The 22,906-nt window shown below is 38.8% G+C and overlaps 1 protein-coding gene across 13 annotated transcripts in view; it reads left to right on the top strand.

Annotated features, from left to right (window-relative positions):
* The window catches only part of TMEM164 (transmembrane protein 164), a 217,019-nt gene that overhangs the window by 114,769 nt on the left and 79,344 nt on the right, over positions 1-22,906 (top strand). For all 13 annotated transcript variants that reach the window (XM_059679725.1, XM_059679718.1, XM_059679731.1 and 10 more), the window contains one exon: positions 10,719-10,785. In XM_059679725.1, the coding sequence (XP_059535708.1) occupies positions 10,726-10,785 (60 nt within the window). In that variant the 5' untranslated portion in view covers positions 10,719-10,725. The remainder of the gene's footprint in view (positions 1-10,718; positions 10,786-22,906) is intronic.

Genomic DNA, 22,906 nt, shown 5'->3' with positions numbered 1-22,906 from the left:
ACTAGAACAATGAATCAGGGTGTGTGTTGGTCCTTTACATCCCTTGGAATTCACATCAACTTAATAGGGAGGAGCTTTTAACAATGCAGTGTGTGTGTAACAATGACTGCCTGTTTCTGTGCCAGTAACTTTTGTGATCAGAAGCAGCATTTGGAGAGACACAGGTCCCTAGTTTTTGGAGGACAGGGTTTTATTGCCCACTCTGGCCTCTGCAGCTACATGTAAGTTGCTCTGCAGTGGCTGGCAGCTGTGAACATGATCCCAGAACAATTTAATGTAACTATCATCAAAATCAGCATATAGAATAGTTCCATCACTTGTAAAAACTCTTCATGCTGTCACTTTGGAGGGACACCTTTCCATATCCCTAATCATTAGCAACCACTAGTTCAGCCGTGGGCAAACTACGGCCCGTTTGAAATGAGTAAAACTAAAAAAAAAAAAAAAAAAAAAAAAAAAAAGACCGTACCCTTTTATATAATGATGTTTACTTTGAATTTATATTAGTTCACACAAGCACTCCATCCATGCTTTTGTTCCGGCCCTCCGGTCCAGTTTAAGAACCCATTGTGGCCCTCGAGTCAAAAAGTTTGCCCACCCCTGCACTAGTTGGTTGTTTGTCACTGTAGTTTTGTTGATTAGGAAATGCCATCTAAATGAAACCCTATAGTATGAAACCTGTTGAATTTGGCTTTGTTAACTTGGCATAATGCCTTTGAGATTTATTCAGGTTGTTACATGTGTTAATTGTTCATTTTTATTGCTGAGTGGCTTTCCATGATATGTATGTACCACAGTTTGTTTATTCATTCTCCTATTGAAGGGCATCTTGGCTGATTCCTGACTTGGCTGCTATGAATAGGATTGCTATGAATATCTGTGTAAAGGTTTTTGTGTAAACCTTAGTTTTTATCTCAGTAGGGAAAGTTTCCAGGAGCAGGATTATTGGGTCATATGATAAGGGTACTTTTTAAACTTTTAAGAAGATTTAGAAGCAACTTCCAAATTGTTTTCACATTTCCAACAATGTAATATGAGAGTTCCAGTTTCTCCATAGTCTCTCCAACATTTGTTATTCTTCTTATTTTTATTTTATCAATTCTAATTTGTGAGAAGTTGTGACTTATAGTGGGTGCTTATTTGGAGATTATATATATATATATATATATATATATATATATATATATATATATATATATATATATTTAAGTTTTCTAACCCTTTTTGTAATTGTGTTGTTTGTTTTCTTATTATTGAGTGTGAGTGTTATCTATATATTCTAGATAAAAGTCCTCTTTTAGATATGTGCTTTGCAAATAATTTCTCCTATTCTATAGCTTGTCTTTTCATTTTCTTCAAAGTATCTTTCACAGAGCAAAATTTTAAAATTCCGATTAAGTTCAATTTATCATTTTAAAAAATATACAGCAAGTCCTTACTTAACATCATCTATAGTCTGTGACTTTAGGTGAAACAATGTATAATGAAATGAATTTTACTGTGGGCTAATTGATACAAACACAAGTTTCTATGGTATTGCATCAATGTTACAATGAAACAACATTATTTGAGGACCTGCTGTGTTTTTGGTGTCATGTTTAAGAACTATTTGCCTAACTAAAGGTTATGCAGACTTCCTCCCATGTTTTTTTCTAAATGTTTTATAATTTTACATTTTCTATTTAGACTTATGACTTAGCTTTTATGTAAGTCATTAGGTTTAGGTTAGTTGCATTACTAGTTGTACCAATTAATAATGCGGATTTTTTTCAATAGATGGAGTTACACATATGTTAATATATATTTGATATGTATGCTATTTTGTTGTATTGACAGCAGGCTTCAAAACTTCATAGGTCAAATTTTCTGAAGGTGTTAACATAGGTATTTTTACACTTAAAAATGTCAAATGTCAAATTTCATGCCAAAAAAAAAGAAAGAACATTTATGGGAAGTTTTAATTCATTACTTTATTTTGAAGAAAAGTACTGCTGAAAGTTATCATATACTTCGGGAAGCTTATGGTGAACATGCTCCATCTCAAGATACTTGTGAATGCTGATTTAACCCCTAGAGTGCCAGGGAGCACAATCGCGCTCCTCCTGTCTTTCGCCAAAAGTGCTGGGAGTGCTATCACACTCCTCCTGCAGTGTCACTATTAGGTGCTAGTAGTTCACTCTTTATTGACAGATGGCACCTAAGTGCAGGTTACTTATGATGCCGCATGTTTGTAGTTCTAAAATTGACCACTGGCAATTATCTGTCTAATTTTTTACAGGTACTTGTGATTCATAATTTTTTTTCCTAAACTGCTGTAAAATCAGCAAAAATGCCTTGGCAATTTTAGCATAGTTCCTAGGATATTGGTTGGCACTCAAAGGGTTAAATGCTTTAAAAGTGATGATTTCGATGTGAAAGACAACGAATGTCCAGGTCAACCACAAAGTTTGAAGACCAACAATTACAAGCATTATTGGATGAAGATGTGTATCAAACTCAAAAACAACTTGCAGAAAGATTAAACGTTGCTCAGCAAACAATTCCAGTTATTTACAAGCAATGGGAAAGATTTTAAAGGAAGGAAAATGGGTGCCACATCAACTGAACGAAAGACAAATGGAAAACCGAAAAGTCATCAGTAAAATGTTGCTTCAACGGCACCAAAGAAAGTCTTTTTTGCATCGGATTGTGACTGGCAATGAAAAGTGGATTTATTTTGAGAATCCCAAATGCACAAAATCATGGGTTGATCCAGGTCAACCATCAACATTGACTGCAAGGACAAATCGCTTCGGAAAGAAGACAATGCTCTGTGTTGGGTGGGATCAGGAAGGTGTGTTGTATTATGAGCTTCTAAAACCAGGTGAAACCGTTAATACTGATCGCTACAGACAACAAATAATCAATTTGAGCCACGCTTGGATCGTGAAATAACCAGAATGGGCCAGAAGACACAGCAAAGTAATTTTGCTTCATGATGACGCACCATCACACATTTCAAAACCAGTTAAAGACATGTTAAAAGATCTTGCCTGGGAAGTATTAATGCACGCGTTGTATTCATCAGACCTTGCTCCTTCAGATTACTACTTGTTCCAATTGATGGCACACGCACTTTCTGAGCAGCACTTCAAAATGTACGAAGAAGTGGAAAATTGGGTCTCTGAATGGTTTGCCTCAAAACAAGAGAAGTTCTATTGGGAAGGTACCCACAAATTACCTGAAAGATGGGGAAATATGTAGCGATGGACATTACTTTGAATAAAGCACTTTTGATATATCTCTTGAAATTATCGTGTTTTCTTTGATTATAAAATCTGTGCCGAAACCGGTTTGGCTCAGTGGATAGAGCGTCGGCCTGCGGACTGAAGGGTCCCGGGTTCGATTCCGGTCAAGGGCATGTGCCTTGGTTGCGGGCACATCCCCGGTGGGGAGTGTGCAGGAGGCAGCTGATCGATGTTTCTCTCTCATCGATGTATCTAGCTCTCTATCTCTCTCCTTTCCTCTCTGTAAAAACTCAATAAAATATATTTAAAAAAAAATCTGCCATTATTAACTGGTACACCTAGTATCTAATCTAATAATAGAGGAATATGCAAATTTGTCCTTTACAGTATAATGTCATGACCGGATCAACAGGCTGTGTCCCCCCCCCCCCCCCCCCAGGCAGCTGCAAGGCCCAGGGTAGGATGGGATAAGATAGGCGCAGGAATGGAAAAGGGAAGGAAACTACATGCGGAAGGGGGTAGCGACTGCGGGGGGGTGGGGGGGGGAGGAAGAGGGCAGAGCAGGTGCGCCTGGCGAGGGTGCAGGTGGCGTGGAGTGGGAAGCCCCACCCAGAGGCGGGAGGAGGGCAGTGGTGGCTGGTGGCAGGGAGGCACCCATGGTCCAGAATGGAGTGGAGTACTGCCCGAGGCCTTCTGGGCGGAGGCACTCCTGCTCTGTGCAGCAGCACTCGGCCACGCCGGCCTCGGCCACCCTTGCTGGGCTGGGTGTCCTGGGCAGGGAATGGGAGCAGAACAGCGGTGAGGAGGCCGGGGAAGTGGGGGTGGTGAACACCTGGCCGGGGCTGAGCCTGGGCTGCAAGTTAGCAGTTAGCGCCCCTCCCTGCCCCCCCCCCCCAACAGAAGCTTTAAGAAGGGAAGGAGGGAGGGAAGAACTTTATAAAGGAGTCAGTAGTGAGAATTAAAGAAGGAAAGAAGATGTATGAGTGAACTGAAGGAGCTATAATGAAAATCAAATATAGTTGTGTACTGGGGACAGAATTTAAAAGTAAGAGTCAGAAAAGAAAAAAAGATAAATAATAGTGAATAATTAGGCAGGTAGATAGATATTAAAACAGTGGAAGTAAGTAGAGAAGGATGTGGATGAGAAAGAGGGAGGGAAGAAAAGTTTTAAAGGGGAGCTAGTAGAGCTTAAAAGGAGAATGGGAGAAGGAAGAAATGGGGGAGGGAGCAGAGCAGGTTTAAGGAGGACGTGAAGAAAAGAATTAAGGTGAGAAAGAAGGAAAAGGGGAGGGAGGGAACGAGTAAAGATAAAGGAAAGAAAGAATGTGGAGAGGGAGAGAGGTTAGGAGAAAGATGGGAAGGAGGATGATGAAATAGAAGTAGGAAATAAGGAGGAAAGAAAAGTTTATAAATGAGTCAGTAGGAAAAAGTGTTACATAAAGAAGAGAAAAATTGTGACAGGAAGAAGCTAATAAGAAAGTCAAATACAATTTGTTTGTGAAGGGGATAAGATTTTTAAAAAAAGTTAATAGGGGCAACCAGGCTGGCAGGGGAGGACAGTTAGGGGGATCAGGCAGGCAGGCAGAGTGGTTAGAGCAGGCAGGTAGGTGAGCAGTTAGGAGCCAGAGGTTCCGTATTGTGAGAGGGATCGGTCCTAAACTGGCAGTTGGACACCCCCCGAGGGCCCCTAGGTTGGAGAGGGTGCAGGTCAGGTCAGGCTGAGGGACCCCCCCCCTCCCGTTCATGAATTTCATGCACCGGGCCTCTAGTATTACATATAATGTACAATTGTTCTAATACCCTCCTTTGAAGAGGCTGTGCCTTCTCCATTGAATTGTTTTTCCACTATTGTGAAAAGTCAAATGACTTATATCAGTGAGGATTTCTTTTTGGATTATTCTGTTTCATTGCTCAATATCTTTTCTTAGCCAGTATTGCATTGTTTTGATTGCGTAACTTTACATTGTAAACCTTATAAACAGGTAGTGAGATTTCTTCATCTTTCTTCCTCATTTTTGAAATAATTTTAGTTATTTTACTTTCCTTACCCTTCCAAATACGTTTTGGAATTGGTTTACCTGTATCTACAAAATATCTTGATGGGATTTTGATCATAATTGCATTTAATCTTTAGATCATTTTGGTAAGAGTTGACATCATTGCTATATAGAGACTTTCAATCCTTAAACACGGTATGGCTTTCATCATTTAGTATGATGTGTGGGCAAGTAATATTTTTTAGATACCCTTTATCAGGTTGAGGACATTCCCTACTATTTCCAGTTTGTTGGTATTTTTATCATGAATTGATGTTGAATTTTGAGAAATGTCTTTTTTATATCAATTAATATGATTATATACTTTTTTAATTCTTTAAACTGTTAATTTGAGGAATTTTATTAATTTAATTTCAAATATTGAATCAACCTTTTATTATAAGGACAAACCCCACATGGTGATCAAATATTTATTATTTTTATATTTTATTATACTTAACATTTTATTGAGGATTTTTGTGTCTGCATTCATGAAGGATATTAGATTAGTCTTAGTTTTCTTTCTGCCCCTCCTTTGTTGGTACATTCTATGTGTGGTTTTGGTATCTGGTTAATAATAATCTCATAAAAGGAGTTGAGAAATGTTTCCCTCTCTTTTCTTTCCTGGACATTTTATACATATTTGATAGAATTGATCACTGAAACCATCTAGGTCTGTGGATTTCTTATTTAGAAGATTTTAAGTATGAATTCAATTTCTGTAATTTCTGTAATCGGGTTATCTACTTTATCGATCATGAGTTTTGGTAATTTGTGGTTTCAGTGGAAATTTTCCATTTTATCTAAGTTCTCAAATTTTATGTGCATAGAAATCTTCATAGTATCCCACTTATTATTCCTTTAATTTCCTGGGGGTCTGTAGTGATATCCCTTCGTTCCCTTCTGATATTGGTACTTTATTTCTTCTCTCTTTTTATTCATGTTATTCTGTCTAGAGTTTTATTAATTTTTTTGATTTTTTTAAAGACAAACTTTTTGTTTTATTGATACTCTCTATTGTTTTTGTTTTTAATTTCATTTGTTTCATCCTTATCTTTATTTCATTTCTTCTGCTTGCTTTGGGCTTATTTGGTCTTTTCTTGTGGATTCTTAAGGTGGAAGTTTGGGTTCCTGATTTGAGACCATTCCTTTTTTTCTAATGTAATTATTAAGTATTTTATCCTTTTTGATATGTTGTATTTTATTTTTGTGCAGTTCATAATCTACATATATAAAAGCCTAAGCAACCATCCTACTGTTTGACTGTTCGCCTGGTAGCTATGACACGCAATGACCACCAGGGGGCAGATGCTCCAGCCAGTAGAGGAGGGAGCCCGATTCCTCGTGGAATCAGCCATGAGTTAGGTTGCTGCTGGGATACTTTCGGCCCTGAATCTGCTACACCTGCACCCTGGACCCAGAGAGGAGGGAGCCCGATTCCAGGGTGCGTCACCTGAGAACCGCCCTCTCACAATCTAAGACCCCTCGGGGATGTCGGAGAGCCGGTTTCAGCCCGATCCCCGCAGGCCAGGCTGATCCCTGCAGGCCAGGCCGAGGGACCTCACCAGTGCACAGCGTGCACCGGGCCTCTAGGATTATATAATTTCCTTTGAGAATTCTTCTCTATGGATTTGCCTTTGTAGCCACTTGTACAGTTTGTCATGTATTCCATATCTTTTGGTTCTTGGTTGTAATCAAGTGCTAAAGTGAAATATAAATAATCACAAGAAGGCTTTGACAGCTTATTTGTGGTTATGAATAATAATGTGACATTTGTTTGCATTACTTTATTAAAGATAATAATAGCTATCATGTATTAAATGCATATTATGCCTAGCCACTAGGTTGATCACTTTATGTAACCATATCTCATTAAATTCTCCCAGCAACCATTTCAGCCAGGTACTATTATTAGACCTATTTTAATATTGAGGAAACTGACACACATATTTTAAGTGACTTGTTCAGAGTCACTAGGCCAGTAAGTTACTCTGTCTTACTATACCATGTATCTTACTATGTACCATGTGTCTTACTATGTACCATGTACTTTTCTGAGTACTTTATACATATTGACTCTTTATAATAATCTGGAGTTGGTACTATTTTTTTTAAATATATTTTATTGAGTTTTTACAGAGAGGAAGGGAGAGAGATAGAGAGTTAGAAACATCGATGAGAGAGAAACATCGATCAGCTGCCTCCTGCACATCTCCCACTGGGGATATGCCCGCAACCCAGGTACATGCCCCTGACCGGAATCGAACCTGGGACCTTTCAGTCCGCAGGCCGACGCTCTATCCACTGAGCCAAACCGGTCTCGGCTGGAGTTGGTACTATTACGTTTCCATTGTGCAAATGAGGAAACTCTCACAGGACCTTCTAGTGGCCCATTATCCATTTGTCATACCTAGTAGAAATGTGGGTGTCAGGCTGGAGGTGGGTGTAAAGTGAAATCAAAAGCCTTGTCCTCTGATGTGGTTAGTTGCTTACCTGTTAGACTGTGCCCTGGGTCAGTAGGGGGCATTTGCACTGTGTAATTGGGACAGTTTTACCACAAAAGACACAAGGGGTTCTAGTGTCTTTCAGCATGACCCTCCCTGCCCAGAATTTTTTCCTACGTGGCTTGTAGTCTAACACTCTCACTCATTCTCTCTCTCTCTCTCTCTCTCTCTCTCTCTCTCTCTCTCTCTCTCTCTCTCTCACACACACACACACACACACACACTGAACATGTGTAATGATCATGTTATGGATTTGAAGCAGGGTACAGTGGCCAAAGCATAAGCTTGAAACTTGAGGAAACCTGTGTATGATCTTGGGCAAGTCACTTAATCACTTAGTACTTTGGTTATCTCAGCTATGCAATTGAAGAAGATAATTATAATAAAACCTGTGAGGATTAAATTAGATGATTGATGCATTTGAATAATTAGCCCAGTGATTGGCATATTGAAATGTTCAATACATGTTAGGTATTTTTGTAATTATTGATATGCAAGATCTTTTTATGTGTTTTGTATAATTCTTTAGCATGTATGTAACTTGTGAAACTGAATTTTGAGGACTCAGAACAAATCCTGTCTATATCTAGGAAATTTATCAGTTTTTTATTATTTTTTTATATATATATATTTTATTGATTTTTTACAGAGAGGAAGGGGGAGGGATAGAGAGTTAGAAACATTGATGAGAGAGAAACATCGATCAGCTGCCTCCTGCACACTCCCCACTGGGGATGTGCCCGCAACCAAAGTACATGCCCTTGACCAGAATGGAACCTGGGACCCTTCAGTCCCCAGCCCGATGCTCTATCCAGTGAGCCAAACTGGTTAGGGCTTATCAGTTTTTTAAATCTTGATGTTGGTTTTATCTTCTTTATCTTTGGCCTTCCACAATCCAGTTTAATCATCCTCAAGATTCAACATTTGGTTCCCCAATTTCTAATTGGCCTTTTGTAAATGCCAGCATTTAAGGCAAATGGCAGACTGGCACCACTGTCCCTTATGCTGAGTACATTATACAGAGTGTTATGCTGTGTCTGTCACATAGGAGGGGAAGACTTAGGCCAGACTCTACTTCACCTGAGGCCTAGGATGGCTGGCAATGACCCCTGGTCTGGGCACTGAGGCTTGAGCCAGAGTTTTCAGCAGTCAGTTTCTCAGAGCATGCAGTATCCCTATGACCCTGTTGTAAAAGCATTGTGACCTGGCCAGCCTTGGGAGTTAGGAGTGGCATTGTATTGGTGTGCTTCCTCCCTTTGATGGACCAAGCCAAGTCCTGGTGAACTATAGGACTGTGATAGCCTGCCATGACTTAGGAGCATTCTCTTCTTGGTCATTCCCTGGAAGCATATTAAACCTTGGACAGTGGATGTTGGAGGTGGCAGAGAGAACAGAACCCCTGAAGCCAAAAGGAAAAAGGAGCATCCCCAACTCTCTGCCAGAGGTCATTTTTGCAAGGGATGGTACAGGAAGGTTCTGATAGAAAGCAGCGAGAGGGATATAAGAGTTTGGAGACTGGAGTCAGATAAACCTGGGTTTGAATCTTGGCCCTTAAGTGTGTTGTTTACCAGGTCACTTTGCGTCTTTGAATCTGGTTTTCTCATCAACAAAATGGGAAAAGAGATTGCTGTGAAAATTTTTACAGCAATCGCATGAGATTGCTGTAAAAATTAAGCAATGATGTTTATGTAAAGAGTTAATTAGATACTTTCCTAGAATATGTTAAGTGTGCATCATCACTGTCATTTTGGCTTTGGCAACAAGAACAGCAGTTAAGAAACACACTGGGAGAAATGAAAAGTAGGCTTGGGGTTTCTGTGTTATTCCCTTGGGTCTACTTTTAACTTCTGTTAATCTTAGGCACACATCTGTGAGCTCCAAGAGAAGAGTTAATGTCCTAGGGGTCTTCAAGGTATGGACTGCTTTTATATTCCTGGTATAGGAGAAATTCTGGTATCTCAGGGCCGCTGTGTTAGTGTGTGTGTGTAAGAGATGAAGGGAGTGAGAGAGGGAGAGGGGGAGGGAGAGACTTGAAATCTAGGAGGCATGTTGACTCAGCGGTGGTTATGTGTGACTCATCAAATCAGTTTTTCTTTAGGAAGAACAGACTGTCATTCTTTACTTCTCTCTTAGTAGTAAAGGACCATTTGCTTGTAATCATAGAGAAAGCTATTTAAATCTGTCTTCCGAGCCCTTTGCAAGTATAGTTTGTTTCTGATGTGGTTGTTCTTGAATTATAAGGGATTTCTAGTGTGTGTTTTAACAAGTTTGTTATTGGGAAGCAGTATCACTACACGATGCTGAAGTGACCACCTTCTCCCTGCCATCCCTTCCTTTGAAGTCACATATACCAATATATAAAATAGATCAAAGGAAGGCTGGAAGGCTGCCACTTCTGCCCTCACCACCTTCTGTAGCAGCCCCTAAAAGCATTTCTAAGAAGGCGGGGGAACAGTTTGCAAAGCACTGCAGTCGGCCCTCTGGGTTGTACTGGCTTTTTTATGTCCAGGTTGCCATTTGGGGAAAAGGATTGGACATAGTCCCATAAATAAGCAACTCTGTTATAAGAAATAGGTCTCTACTGTAATAACAGAGCACTTGGACACTGCAGCTTCCCTTTCTAATGTTTTCTGAGCTGCAGTAGTTGAAGCCATAGATTGGGGCTGACTGGATGATTTGGGAGATCAGAGCTCAACATGTAATGAAGTATTGTAACCAAAGTTTGTTCCAAATGTGTTTGGGGGATTTTGAGGCAGTGATGATGCTCTTTAGAACATTTCAGTTAATACAAAATATGCAGCTTCTCATTTATAGTGCACATGTGCCAACTCCAATGCTCTTTTACATGGACAGCCATTGTTTACATTCTCTCCCATATGGTGTGGCATAGCCTGTCTGCCTCTCCATCAGAGTCTATATGTGACCTAGACTTTACTTTTCTTCTCCTCCAGGCTACAGATGCACATGTTGAATGGAGCTCTTCTGGCCTTGCTGTTTCCTGTGGTAAATACCCGGCTGGTAAGTAGTTTCTTCTAGGAGCATGCGAGCAACATACAAAGCAGCATTTGCTTACTACTTCATTTTGCATTGCTTGTCCTCATCCTTAGCTCATGTGCACATGTGAGTGTTAAAATAATATCTACATATACTTTACCTTTCAATAACATAGGTTTGAACTGTGCAGGTCCAGTTATATGTTGATTTTTAAAAATAAATAACATACAGTACTGTACATGTATTTTCTTGTCCTTATGATTTTAATAACATTTTCTTTTCTCTAGCTTACTTTATGGTAAGAAAACAATATTTTATACATAAAACATACACAATATGTGTTAATTGACTTTATGTTATTGGTTAGGCTTCAGTAGGCTATTAGTTAAGTTTTGGGGGAGTCAAACGTTATACATGGATTTTTTGACTGCATGGGGGGCGTCACATCCCTAACCCCTGTGTTGTTAAAGGATCAACTCTATTTACTAGTAATTTTGAGATTTGATGTAGCCCTGTATGGATCAGTGGGACATGATGGAAATAGGAGCATTTTGTGGAACTCTGAGGCTTGCAGTAGTGGTTTAGGCCAGAATCAGGACAGACCAAAAAGCCTACAGAAGCTTTTGGAGAGATTTGGTAGAGAGAAGGGAGACTGGGGACCCCACCCATTAAACAGAGGCTTCCAGATGTTTCTAAGGGTCTCTAGTGTGAACTCAGTCACATTGAACCAAGATAATCTGCTGGGAAGTTTTAAAGCCCATCTGCTTTGCCTAGGACCCCGTTGGGCAAGAATTAGATTCCTTCCACATTCGTCCAAACCCACAGGGAAGTCTGAGCCACACACATCCTCTGTGGCCAGCAGGTAGAATCCCACTGTGGCAGGAAGCTGAGTGATAAACCAGCAGAGAGAGAAGCTAGAGCTACAGAGCTGGGTAGCAGGGCCGCATCCTCAGAGTCCCACATGTGGGAATGCAGAGGGATTAGTAGGCAATGTTAGAAAGCACAGGGAAGAAATCACTGATAAATTCTTCCTTTTGCTTTTCATTTGCATGATTTAAGTTTGCCTCATGCATTAAGATCACAGTTTAAATCTCAAGATGATAATTTTTCCTCTTTAGATAACATAGTTTACAAGGTATTTTCACATAACAGTTGTGTAATTTAGATAGAGCAAGTATTATAGCCTTTTGTCACAAAGAAAGAAACTGACATTCAGGGAGTTACACACACACATGCACCCACACACATACATACACACGTGTGCATGCACACACACATGCAAACATGGGAGCTTAAGCCTCCAGATCCTATGACCACAATTATACTCGCACTCTCTCTGAGAATTTAGTCACTCCCTCTCCACAAATACTCATGTATATTCTTATGATTGTCATAATTTTCTAGATGCATATTATACATCAATAGAAATTAAAAGGAAAATTATTCATTTAAGCATTGGTTTTGAACTCTCAGTATGTTCTAGGCTCACCTAGGGGTGCTGTAAAAAAACAAACTGACAAATAAAACAATTAAAAATTTTTGATGCCCTGTCTCCTTCCCCAATGCCTCAGATTACAGTTCTGAATTTTTGGCCTGTGATGCAGCCTGGGTACAGTATTTTAAAAAGTCCCTTCTAACATGGAGCTGCAATTAGAGCCACTGATTTTGTGCAATGGTTCTGAAACAATGTCCATAGCAATAACCTAAAGGAATGGCTGAAAAATGAGGTTTGCCAGTCCTGGATGGTGGCTCAGTTGGTTGGAGTGTAGTCCCATGCATGAGAAGGTATCAGGTTTGATTCTGGTCAGGGCACATATCTAGGTTGTGGGTTCAATCCCCAGTGGTTGGGGTGTGTATGGGAGGCAACTGATCAATGTTTTCTCTCACACATAGATGTTTCTTTCATTTCTCTCTCTCTCTCTCTCTCTCTCTCTCTCTCTCTCTCTCTCTCTCTCTCTCTCTTCCTCCCTCCCTCCCTCCCTCCCTCTCCCTTACTCTCTCAAATCAATAAACACATATCCTTGGGTCAAGATTTTTTTTATAAAACAAAGAGGTTTGGCAGACCCCATCCCCAGAAAGTCTGATAGAGAGGGTCTGGGGTAATGCCAGGGAATGCTTATTGCATGAGCCCTCAGACCAGTCTTGGAAAATCAGTGTCACTAAAAATTCTAAGTTACTTTGTGTGTAACTCAAAGTGTGGTCTGATGATCAGCTTCAGGTGGCTGCTGCTTGTTAGAAATGCAAAATTTCAGGACCCACTGCATCAAAATCTGCATTTTAACAGGTTCCCCAGGTGGCTTATATGGCCTGGCTCCTTTCTTCCAAAGAGCACAAAGCACCTTATAGGTTGACCATTCAACCTCCAGAAGCTGGAAACACCACGGTGAAAGAGGGCAGGCCATATAACACATCCTTGAACAACATCATTTTCTTGAGATGCTGTAGGAACTTAACTCCTGTTTATATGAATGGATATGGCAAAATTGGTTTCATTATACCTAATTTTGCTTAGAGTTGCAGAACCTATCAAAGATGTTAAATGAGGACTTACTGTATTGTCTCTGTCATAATAGGCCTGGCACATTAAGTTCCATGTTCTCCTGTTAGCTGGGATCAGCAGGCAAGGCTGCTAACATAGGTACCTTTGCCCTCCCTTCTGCATTTCCCCATACTATGTGACTGACTTGACTTCTCATGGTGAACTGTAGAATTAGAACTCCTTACTTGGTCTCAGAGCTATAGAGGATAATACCCAAGAATGGTGTAAATCAAACAAATTGAAAACACATTTCTTACTGGCTCAGGTTTGTGGAGCAGTGCTGGAGCTCAAGTTACTCCCTCCCTGTGGAGGTAACATGCTAAGACAGGGAAGTGTATCCAGTTCTATCTTATTCCATCTCTCGAATCACCCTGCTACTGTTTTCTCAGGAGATTCCCAGGTCAGGAAGAGAGAAGTCTGCTCCCTTTCTCCATTTTTTTTAGCAGCTCTATCAGATTCAAGGAACAAATGGCATACCAGAAAATTATTCATAGAGTTAGTGATCTTGAATGTGAGTGCATCTAGCCCACAACTTTGGCCAAATAGCCTCTGCCATCAGTTGAGGTGGCTGTGGTTCCTCTAATTAGGTCACCTATATCTCTCCTCTTAGTGGGTCCTTTCCCCTGAGAAAAGCCTAAATCTTCTCCTTGCAGAACTACTGAGAATTAAACAGATGTTATGATTCCCATTGTGCAAGGTTGAAAATAAAGGCTTCAACAGGCCCATTCACATACCTGAAGTCAGAATGCTGGTGGTGATGTTTTCATTCAATCAATATTGTGTTACACCAAAGGTATATAGCTTCCCTTAGCCTGCTTATGTTTCCTTAGCCCTCTTTACATCAATAACAACAACTGCAGCTGACACTTGAGTGCTTACTATGTGTCTGGTACTATTCTAAGTCCTTTCCATTGACTAGTTTATTTAATCTTCACAATACACTTATGAGATAAGGTACTCTTATTATCCCCATGATCAAGGTGCTAGTAGGGTTGTTTTCCTCTGAAGCCTCTCTCCTTGGCTTGCAGAGGGCCACCCTCTTGCTGCCTCTTCATATGGTCTTTCCTCTATGTACACATACCCTTGGTGTCTCTCTCTGTATCCAAATTTCCTCTTCTTATAAGGACACCTGTCAGATTGGACTAGGGTCCACCGTGATGGCCTCACTCTATCTCCAAATATAGTCACACTCTGAGGTACCAGGGATTTAGGGCTTCAGCATATGAATTGGAGGGGGTATACAAGTCAATTCTTAACAGCTTTCCTACTCTATACAGAAAACAATGTTTCTCTCTCCTCCTCCCTTTCTTTCTTCTCCTTCCCTCCTTTCCTTTTTCCCTTTCTCCTTCTTCCCCTCTCTCATGGCACATTTGCTATATTTGTTATAATACCTAATACTTTCCAAGTAAATGTCAAGCTGTAGCCAACAAGCTTATCAAGAATGTTAAACTAATGTTACTTTTTTTTAGCTTTCAGCTGTCTTTTTTTATTTATTGTCTAAAGTTTTACATATGTCTCCTTTTTCCCCTGCTTGACCCCCCCCTCCCCAGCCATTCCCACCCCAGGCAAGCCCCCCCGCCCCAGTGTCTGTGTCCATCGGTTATGCTAATATGCATGTATACAAGTCCTTTGGTTGCTCTCTAACCCCCTCCCTCCCCTGCCATTTGTCTCTGGATCTATTCTTGTTCATCAAATTATGTTGATCGTTATATCCCACATATAAGTGAGATCATGTGATATTTATCATTCTCCGACTGGCATATTTCGCTTAGCATAATGCTCTCCAGTTCTATCCATGCTGTTGCAAATGGTAAAAGTTCCTTCTTTTTTATAGCAGTGTATTATTCCATGGTGTAGATGTACCATAGTTTTTTAATCCACTCATCTGCTGATGGGCACTTAGATTGTTTGCATATTTTAGCTGTGAAAAGTTGTGCTGCTATGAACATAGGGGTGCATATATAATTTCTTTCTTTATTTACTTATTTATTATTAAATTTATTGTGGTGACATTGTTAATAGGATCAAACAGGTTTCAGGCGTAAATTTCTATGTTACAAGATCTATATATTGCCCATCATCCAAGTCAACTCATTTTTAGTCACCATATATGCCGGGGTTCTTTTTTATTTAAATTTTGTTTTATTGCTTAAAGTATTACAAAGAGTATTACATATGTCTCCTTCCCCCCCGCCCTTGACATTCTCCCAGCCTCCCCTACCCCCCAGTGTCTTATGTGCATGCATACAAGTCCTTCAGTTGATCTCTTACTCCCCCTCTCGCCCCCCAACCCTCCCCATCCTTCCCACTGTAGTTTGACAGTCTGTTCGATGCTGCTCTGCCTCTGTATCTATTTTTTTTCATCAGTTTATAATGGTCTTTATTATCCATAAATGAGTGAAATCATGTGGTATTTTTCTTTCATTGACTGGCTTATTTCAGTTAGCATAATGCTCTCCAGTTCCATCCATGCTGTTGCAAATGGTAAGAATTCCTTCTTTTTTTATAGCAGCATAGTATTCCATTGTGTAGATGTACCACAGTTTTCTAATCCATTCATCTACTGATGGGCACTTAGGCTGTTTCTAGATCTTCACTATGGTAAATTGTGCTGCTATGAACATAGGGATGCATATATCCTTTCTGATTGGTGTTTCTGGTTTCTTGGGATATAGGCCTAGAAGTGGGATTACTGGGTTAAATGGGAGTTCCATTTTTAACTTTTTGAGGAAACTCCATACTGTCTTCCACAGTGGGTGCACCAGTCTGCATTCCCACCAGCAGTGTATGAGAGTTCCTTTTCCTCCACATCCTTACCAGCACTTGTCATTTGTTGATTTGTTGATGATAGCCATTCAGATAGGTGTGAGATGGTATCTCATTGTTTTGATTTGCATCTCTCGGATGATTAGTGACTTTGAGCATGTTTTCATATGTCTCTCAGCCTTCTGTATGTCCTCTTTCAAAAAGTGTCTATTTAGGTCCTTTGCCCATTTTTATTGGATCATTTATCTTCTCATCGTTAAGTTGTATGAGTTCTCTTTAAATTTTAAAGATTAAACCCTTATCTAAAATATCATTGGAAAATACTAGGTGTACCAGTTAATAATGTGGATTTTTTTTCAATAAATGGAGTTACACATATGTTGATACATATGCGATTTGATATGTATGCTATTTTGTTGTATTGACAGCGAACTTCAAAACTTTATATATCAAATTTTCTGAACGTGTTAACATCATAGATATTTTTACGCTTAAAAACGTCAAATTTCATGCCAAAAGAAGAGCATTTGTGGGAAATTTTAATTCATTGCTTTATTTTGAAGAAAAGTGCTGCTGAAAGTTACTGTACACTTCGGGAAGCTTATGGTGAATATGCTCCATCTCAAGATACTTGTGAACGCTGGTTTAAATGCTTTAAAAGTGATTATTTCGATGTGAAAGATGAAGAACATCCAGGTCAACCAAAAAAGTTTTAAAACCAACAATTACAAGCATTATTGGGTGAAGATGCGTGTCAAACTCAAAAATAACTTGCAGAAAGATTAAAGATTGCTCAGCAAACAATCTCCAGTCATTTACAAGCAATGGGAAAGATTTTAAAGGAAGGCAAATGGGTGTCACATCAACTGAATGAAAGACAAATGGAAAACCGAAAAGTCATCAGTAAAATGTTTCTTCGATGGCACCAAAGAAAGTCTTTTTTTGCATCAAGTTGTGACTGGCAATGAAAAGTGGATTTATTTTGAGAATCCCAAATGCACAAAATCATGGGTTGATCCAGGTCATCCATGAACATCGACTGCAAGGCCAAATCTCTTCGGAAAGAAGATAATGCTCTGTGTTTGGTGGGATCAGGAAGGTGTGGTGTATTATGAGCTTCTAAAACCAGGTGAAACCTTTAATACTGATCGCTACCGACAACAATCAATTTGAACCATACTTTGATCATGAAACAACCAGAATGTTCTAGAAGACACAACAAAGTAATTTTGCTTCATGATAACGCACCATCACACATTTCAAAACCAGTTAAAGACACTTTAAAATATCTTGCCTGGGAAGTATTAATGCACGCGTTGTATTCATCAGACCTTGCTCCTTCAGATTACCACTTTTTCCAATCGATGGCATTTCATCATACTTTAGCACTTCAAAACATACAAAGATGTGGAAAATTGGGTCTCTGAATGGTTTGCCTCAAAACAAGAACTATTGGGACAGTATTCACCAAATACCTGAAAGATGGGGGAAATGTGTAGCTAGTGATGAACATTACTTTGAATAAAGCACTTTTGATATATCTCTTGAAATTATCGTGTTTTCTTTGATTAAAAAGTTCGCATTTTTAATTGGTACACCTTATATGTTCTCCCATGCAGTGGGCTGTCTTGTTGTTTTGTTGATGGTTTCTTTTGCTGTGCAGAAGCTTTTTATTTTGATGTAGTCCCATTTGTTTATTTTCTCCTTAGACTCCATTGGCCTAGGAGCTGTGTCTGTAAAGGTATTGCTATGACATGTCTGCTATTTTGCTGCCTATGGAGTCTTGTAGGATTTTTATGGTTTCCTGTCTTACATTTAAGTCCTTTAGCCATTTTGAGTTTAGTTTTGTGTAAGTTGGTGAGCTAGTTTCATTTTTTTTGCATGTATCTGACCAAATTTCCCAACACAATTTATTGAAGAGACTGTCTTGACTACATTGTATTGCCTCCTGAGTCAAATATTAATTGAGCATAATGGCTTGGGTCGATTTCTGGGTTCTCTGTTCTATTCCATTGGTCTATATGTCTGTTCTTATGCCAGTAACAGGCAGTTTTGAGAACTGTGGCTTGGTAATATAGCTTGATATGTGGTATTATGATCCCTCCAACATTGTTCTTCTTTCTCAGGATTGCTGTGGCTATTTGGGATCTTTTTTATTCCAGATGAATTTTTGGAGAGTATATTCTAGATCTTTGAAGTATACCATTGGTATTTTAATGGGGATTGCACTGAATCTATAGATTGCTTTGGGTAGAATGGAAATTATAGTGATGTTGATTCTACCAATTCATGAACATGGTATGTTCTTCCATCTGTTTATGTCTTCCTCTATCTCTTTTTTCAATGTCCTGTAGTTTTCCGAGTACAGGTTTTTTAACTCCTTAGTTAAGTGTATTCCCAGGAATCTTAAATTTTTTTGGTGCAATGGTAAATGGGATTTTTTTTTTCATTTCTTTTCTGTTAGTTCATTATTGATGTATAAAAAGGCCATAGATTTCTGGGTGTTAATTTTGTATCCTGCTACATTTCTGAATTCATTTATTAGGTCTAATAGTTTTTTGATGGAGTCTTTGGGGTTTTCTATGTATAGTATCATGTCATCTGCGAATAAGGACAGTTTTACTTCTTCTTTTCCAATTTGGATGCCTTTTATTTCTTCTTCTTGTCTGATCACTGTGGTTAGCACTTCCAGTACTATATCGAACAGGAGAGGTGAAAGTGGGCATCCCTGTCTTTTTCCCGTTCTCGGGGAAAATGAGTTTAGTTTTTGCTCATTGAGTATGATGTTGGCTGTAGGTTTGTCATATAAGGCTTTTATTATGTTGAGGTATGAACCATCTGTTCCCATTTTGCTGAGAGTTTTTATCAACGAAGGATTTTGGATTTTTCAAGTGCTTTTTCTGCATTGATTGATAAGCTTATGTGATTTTTGTCTCTCAGTTTGTTTATGTGATGTATCCCATTTATTGATTTGCGGATATTGTACCATCCTTGCATCCCTGGAATAAATCGCACTTGGTCATGCTGTATGATATTTGTAATGTAATGCTGAATCTGATTTGCTGGAATTTTGTTGAGGATTTTAGCACCTATGTTCATCAAGGATATTGGCCTGTAGTTCTCTTTTTTTGTGGTGTCTTTTCTGGTTTTGAAGTTAGAGTATTGCTGGCTTTGTAGAATGAGCTTGGAAGTTTTGCTTCCTCTTGAATTTTTTGGAATAGTCTGAGGAGGATAGGTTTTAGTTTGTCTTTGAATGCTTGGTAGAACTCCCCTGAAAAGCTGTTTGGTCCAGGGATTTTGTTTACTGGAATATTTTTGATCACTTCTTCAATTTCTTCGGTAGTTATCATCCTATTCAGGTTTTTTGATTCATCCTGATTCAGTTTTGGGAGATTGTATTTTTCTAAGAATATATCCATTTAGTCTGGGTTGTCCATTTTTTTGGAATAGAGTTGTTCATAGTATTTTTTCATAATCCTTTGTATTTCTGTGGAATGGATTGTTACTTCACTTCTTTCATTTCTGATTTTATTTGGGTCCTCTCTGCTTCTTGGTGAGTCTTGCTAGAGGTTCATCAATCTTTTTTTATCCTTTCAAAGAACCAGCTCTTGGTTTTGTTAATCTTTTTATTGTTTTATTGGTCTCTATGTCATTTATTTCTGTTCTGATATTTATGTCCTTCCTTCTGTGTACACTGGGCTTTTCTTGTTGCTCTCTTTCTAACTCTTTGAGTTGTAGGGTTAGATAATTTATTACCATTTTTTCTTGTTTTCTGAGGTAGGCCTGTGGAGCTATGAACTTCCCTCTCAGGACTGCTTTCACTGTGTCCCATAGATTTTGGATTGTTGTGTTTTCATTGTCGTTTGTTGCCATGATGCTTTTTATTTCTGCTTTGATCTCTTTGGTAAACCAGTCATTGTTTAGGAGCGTGCTATTTAACCTCCAGGTGTTTGAATTTTTTCATTGTTTTTATTGTAGTTGATTTTTAATTTTATGTCATTATAATCTGAGAAGATGTATGATATGCTTTCTGTTTTCTTGAATTTGAAGAGACTTTGCCTGTGTCCCAATATGTGGTCTATCTTTGAAAATGACCCATGTACACTTGAGAAGGATGTATATTTTGTGGCTTCAGGGTGAAATGTTCTGAAGATGTCAATTAATTCCATCTGATCTAGTGAGTCATTTAGGATTAATGTTTCTTTGCTGATTTTTGTTTATTTATCCAGTGATATTAGTGGGGTATTAAAGTCCCCTACTGTGACTGTATTGCTGTCAATCTCTCCAATCTCTTTATATCCTCCAGAAGTTTTTTATGTATTTGGGTGCTCCTGTATTGGGTGCATATATGTTTACCAGAGTTATATCTTCTTGTTGAATCACTCCCTTTAGTATTATGAAGTGGCCTTCCTTATCTCTTGTTATGGCCTTCATTTTGAGGTCTAATTTGCCAGATATAAGTATTGCTATCCCAGCTTTTTCTCTTCATTTCCATTTGCCTGAAAAACCTTTTTCCATCCCTTCACCATCAGTCTGTGGGAGTCCTTTGTTCTGAGGTGGGTCTCCTGTAGACAGCAGATATATGGGTCATGTTTCCTTATCCACTTAGCTACCCTATGTCTTTTGATTGGGGCATTTAATCCTTTAAAGGTTATTATTGATAGATATTTGTTTGTCACCATTTTTGTTCTTTATGCCTGTGTTCCTTCTTCTCGTCCTATTTCTTCTTTTTACAGTAGTCCCTTTAGCATTTCTTGCATTGCTGGTTTGGTGGTAGTAAACTCCCTTAGTCCTTTTTTTGTCTGTGAAGCTCCTGATTTCACCCTCAACTTTGATTGATAGCCTTGCTGGGTACAGTATTCTTGGATTCTGACCCTTCCTTTGCATGACTTTGTATATTTCATTCCATTCCCTTCTGTCCATATGTGTTTCTGTTGAGAAATCAGTTGATAGTCTGATGGGAGATCTCTTGTAGGTAACTTTCTGTTTTTTTTTAAATATATTTTATTGTTTTTTTACAGAGAGGAAGGGAGAGGGATAGAGAGTTAGAAACATCAATGAGAGAGAAACATCCATCAGCTGCCTCCTGAACACCTCCTACTGGGGATGTGCCTGCAACCAAGGTACATGCCCTTGACTGGAATCGAACCCAGGACCCCCCATTCTTCAGGCCAAGGCTATATCCACTGAGCCAAACCAGTCAGGGCTCTTGTAGGGAACTTTCTGTCTCTCTCTGACAGCCTTTAACATTTTTACTTTGTCGTTGGTGTTTGCCAATTTAATTATAATGTGTTCTGGTGTAGGTTTTTTTGGGTTCATCTTGTTTGGGACTCTGTGAGCTTCTTGGACTTGTGTGACTTTTTTCTTCTTCCCAATATCAGGGAAGTTTTCTGTCATAATTTCTTCAGACAGGTTTTCTATTCCTTGCTCAGTTTCCTTTCCTTCTGGCACCCCTATCATGTAGATGTTGTTTTGTTTTATGTTTTCCGAAAATCCCCTTAGGTTCTCCTCCTGTTTTTTAAGTTGTTTTTTTTTCCCCCAGTTACTTCTTGGGTATTTCTTTGAACCTTATCTTATAGCTCACTGATGTGGTCCTCCACTTATTCTAGTCTACTGTTGCTGCTTTCTATTGTGTTTTTTATTGCAGTGATGTCATATTTCATTTCTTCTTTGTTCTTCTTCATTTTCTCTTGGTTCTTGCACATACTGTTGAATTTGTCTTCCATCCTTTTCTAGCGTCCTTATGATCATTGCTCTGAATTCTTTCTCTGACATATTGCTTGCCTCCATTTTGTTTACTTTCAGTTTCAGTGATTCCTTTTCTTTCATATGGGAGCTGTTTCTTTTTCCCCCCATGTTTTCTCCTCTCAGGGAGCCTAGTTATGTAACTCTCTCCTGCATTGACTCAAAGACACAAAATACAACATGATAAGACACAATGCATAGGGCACCAAACACAAATGTATTCATGATACCAAAAACCCCAAATAAAGGTAACCACCAGAGAAGAGAGAATTAGGGGAGAGAAAAGAGTGCAAAAATAATACTTAGAAAAGGGAAAATGTAAGAGAGAAAAGAAAGGGAAGAAGAAAGAACGGGGAAAATATATGCATATGGGGATAAAACTCCAAAAGACCAACAGCTAATCCAAAAAATGCAAACAACAAACACTCTGAGATGAATTAAAACAACAAACAACAACTGATCCAAGAAATGCAAACAACAGACACCCAAACAACTAACACCCAGCCGAATCTGAGGAGGCAGAGCTTATTTCCAGAAGGTAAGGTCAAGGAATTGAATGAATGGGGAAATGTCCACAATTCAATATAGAGGAGGTAGAAAGAGAATGAGTATAGTATAAGTAAAGTAATAAACAAAATACAAAAAAAAAGAGAGAAAAATATATATATATAAATTTTCCCTTTCTTTAATCTGCCTATCTATGTATTCAACTATTATTGTAAAAGGAGAATAGAGAGTAGATAGGCCTGAGTTGGTGATTGGAATTAATTAAGCTATTAGTAGAAGAAGAGAACAAGCGAGGAGAGGAAAAACAGAAGCAAAAAAGGGAGGAAAAAAAGAAAAAGAAACAATAACAAAGTAACAAACAGTCAAAAAAACAACAACAACAAGACAAAAAGAAAGAAAAAGGAAAAAAAGAAAAGGAAATAAATTGGCTAGTGATAAAGAGAAGAGAGAAATATGCATGGACTTGGAGCAGGGTAAAGGAAATTGGATATATGAGTAAGATCAATTTTTAACAGGGAGTAAAAAGAAAGGATAGAGAAAAACTAAAGCAGGATCAATGTAAGACAAACAGGATGAAAACGGAAAAAA

Source organism: Myotis daubentonii, chromosome X (assembly GCF_963259705.1).
Source record: "Myotis daubentonii chromosome X, mMyoDau2.1, whole genome shotgun sequence".
Lineage (NCBI taxonomy): Eukaryota > Metazoa > Chordata > Mammalia > Chiroptera > Vespertilionidae > Myotis > Myotis daubentonii.
Note: the sequence above shows the minus strand (reverse complement) of the source record. Positions and strands in the feature narration are given on the sequence as shown.